The sequence below is a fragment of the Aptenodytes forsteri genome, unplaced genomic scaffold (genome assembly GCF_000699145.1).
Source record: "Aptenodytes forsteri isolate BGI_AS27 unplaced genomic scaffold, ASM69914v1 Scaffold321, whole genome shotgun sequence".
Taxonomy (NCBI): Eukaryota; Metazoa; Chordata; class Aves; order Sphenisciformes; family Spheniscidae; genus Aptenodytes; species Aptenodytes forsteri.
In genome coordinates this window covers 964,704-967,666 of record NW_008795030.1, presented here as the reverse complement: position 1 = coordinate 967,666, position 2,963 = coordinate 964,704, and the positions used below count along the sequence as shown (strand labels likewise).

General features: G+C 61.6%; 1 protein-coding gene across 1 annotated transcript; it reads right to left on the bottom strand.

Moving 5' to 3' along the window:
* Nucleotides 1-784: 784 nt before the first annotated feature.
* On the bottom strand, nt 785-2,067 carry NR0B2 (nuclear receptor subfamily 0 group B member 2). Its single transcript, XM_009276270.1, has 2 exons — nt 1,426-2,067; nt 785-952 (listed from the first exon to the last, which is right to left on the bottom strand). Exons 1-2 carry the CDS (start codon nt 2,065-2,067, stop codon nt 785-787), a joined length of 810 nt encoding a protein of 269 aa, XP_009274545.1.
* Between the last annotated feature and the right edge of the window lie 896 nt (nt 2,068-2,963).

The window sequence follows — 2,963 nt, the reverse complement described above, 5'->3', positions numbered from 1 at the left end:
GGGGGGTGGTCGCTCGCTGTCGCACGAACGAGGTAAGCCCACAGGACGACGTGCGGTAGGTTTAGGTGCTCCGAGGTAACCCGCGGCTCTGCGAGCAGTTCCGCTGTGTTTCACGGCATCGCTGCGAGCTAAGAAAAGGTCGGAGGGGTGAAGCTGCACGCCCTGTAAGATTTAATGCTGTGGCTTTTTTTTTTCCTCTTGGTGCCTGAGGAAGATCCTTCATCAATATTTCTAAGATTTCAAGCACAACAGACAGACCAAGACTTCACCCAGACCTAATTCCGTAATGTTTGTGCTCGGTAAGCGATCCCGCTGAAGACGTGTCTGCCCAAACGCTGCAGAATCAAGCCGTTAGCTGAGGACAAACTCCCGTCTCTGGGAGTTAACGGCAAAACGCGCATTGATTTCAACGGGACCAAGGATTCGTTGGGTAAAAACCGGGACCGGGCTCTAACCCGACCTGCTCCGTGGTCTGTTCGCAGGCGGCTGAGCAGTTCTGGCTACACGACAGGGGAAGAAACCCGTCACCCGCACACGCGCTACCTGAAACGGAGACCGGCACAGGCGGAGCGGGACCTGCTGTAAACATCTGCTGAACCGGAGCCATTTCTCCGTGCGCCCCGCTGCGGCCTGGCCGAATCCTCCGGCCTCGGCCCTACCGAAATGCGCGGTTCCCCGCCGACTCCAGAGCGCCTGTCCGGTTAAATCCCCGCTCCCGGATTCGCTTTGCTGCCCGGCGAGGCGCGGGCAGCATCCACGGGGCCGGCGGGCCGAGCGCGGCCGCTCAGCACGCCGCGCGTGCCGCGGGAGCCAGCTGCCTGCCGGTTATCTCGTACAGCATTTCCGCGATGAGCTCGACGATGTCCGCGTTGCCGATGACGGGTCGGAAGAAGAGATCCGTGATGAGGGCAGGAGGGATCGATTTTAAGGTGGAGAGCATTTCCGCGATGAGCTCGACATTGTCCGCGTTGCCGATGACGGGTCGGAAGAAGAGATCCGTGATGGGGGCGGGGGGATCGGATCGATTTTAAGGTGGAGCAGCAAAATGTTTTTTTTTCCGGGGGAATCCGACGAGGGAGAAGAGGAAAAGCCGGTGATGAGGGAGGCTGGAAAACAGCCCCAGGTTTCTCCCATTCCCGCCCTTCCCCGTTTCTCGGAAGGGATCTCCGGGGCCGCGCTACCGAGATGTACGCAGCGCTACCGAGACGCGGCCATTTCAGGGCTGCCGTTTTGAGGGAGCGAATGAAGTTAACCGGGCAAACTCACGCTTTACAAATTAAATCCCGGGGCCCTTTATTGTCCGCAGGGCAGGCAGAGGTCTCTGGCTTTTACCACTCCGTGTGACGTCCCTCCTCCCCGCTTCCCGGGGCATTTTGTAACGATGGGTGTTGAGGATAAGGTAACCAGCCCTCCCCGCTCTCACGCCTGCCGGCGCTCTTGAACGTCTACAAGCCAAGAGGCGCCAACGGGTGCGGGACGTGCTCTCCCGCCGGCAGGCAGAGCCGCGAGGGCCGGGCACTCACCGGGATTGAAGAGAACGGCTCCCTTCAGGTAGGCGTATTCCTTGGGGCTCAGGTCCAGGCTCCAAAAGGTGTTCAGGCAGCACTGCAGGCGCTGCACGGCGGCCAGCGTGGGCTGCGTCCGCTCGGGCTCCCGATGTTTGCTTTGGCCGTCGAGGAGGATCTTCTTGAGCATGCTGGGGGCCGGGGTCTCCATCACCTCGAAGGTCACCATCTCCTGGACCAGCCCCAGGAGGAAGAGGGGAACCCAGCAGCTGTCCAGCAGCAGGAGCTGATCCTCTCGCGGCAGCAGGTGGAAGGAAGGGAGGTTTTTCATGAAGCTGATGGTTTTTACCAGCACGTTGGAGGCCGCCCGGCAGGTGACGTGGGGTGTGCGGAGGCAGACGGTCCGGCGCTGGTGGCAGAGGCAGCGCTGGTGGGCCGGGCTGCGGCCGCCCCGGCCGTGGGTGAGGTTCTGGCTGAGGAGGGTGTAGAGGATGGCGGTGCGTTTGTCTTCGCTGTGGCACTGGCACCCCTCACAGTCCACGTCCATGCCGCTGGTGGTCATAGCCGAGCCGGGCGGCCGGATCCTCGGCAAAACTCGGCTCCTGCTACAGCAGACGGGAGAGAGAGAGAGACGTAAAATCCCTCCCAAACCCTCCGTCGCAGGCTGGATTCTCCCCGTCCTCCCAGCTCTGCCAGCGCACGGCTGCTCAGACCGGCTCTTATAAGGCTGGGTCACCAGTGCAACACCCCTCCACAGCCTTGACCGCTCTGTGATTAAGCGGGCCTCGTTAAAAGGTTGTTCTCATTCGTTAAACGTTAAAAGGAAAAAAAAAAAAAAACAACAAACCACCGAACCCGGCCGTCCCTGGGCTGATTGGCCGAGGGCTTTTTGGGCGGCGGGGCGGGCGGGGCGGGGGGGGGGGAGGGGGACGGCGGGTTGGGTGGCCTTATCGCGATTACCCAAACAGTATAAACAAAGTCATTAACCCAGCCCGTACCATGGCACCAAGGCCCCGCGCTGTCATCGGGCAGCGCTGTGTGGCAGGCGTCGCTGCCGGGAGGTTCACACACACGCAGAGGGCGAGTGCACTCGTCTGGGCCCTGCGTTCCGACGGCCCCTGCGCTCCGGCCTTGGAACGAGCAGCCTGGGAGCCGTTTGATCGGCGGGGCGTGTGTTTGCCTGACCTTGCCGACAGGAGGCTGGGGTTGTTACGGCCGAGGGAGAGGAAGCCGGCGAACCCACGGGGGCCGTAGCAGTCAATCCCGGGCAGGGCCCATCGGTTCGCCTCCACTCGGAGGAAACGCAGGGCAGGGGGGAAGGGCAAATTCTCAGATTTTTTTCCCCCTGGAATTACCGGGTATTTTAATCCCTTGAGCGGCAGAAACCGAGACAGGAATTGAGGGGCTTCCGATCACCCGTTTCCAGGGGGCTGGTGGCAGGGCGAGGGATTCCTGCGG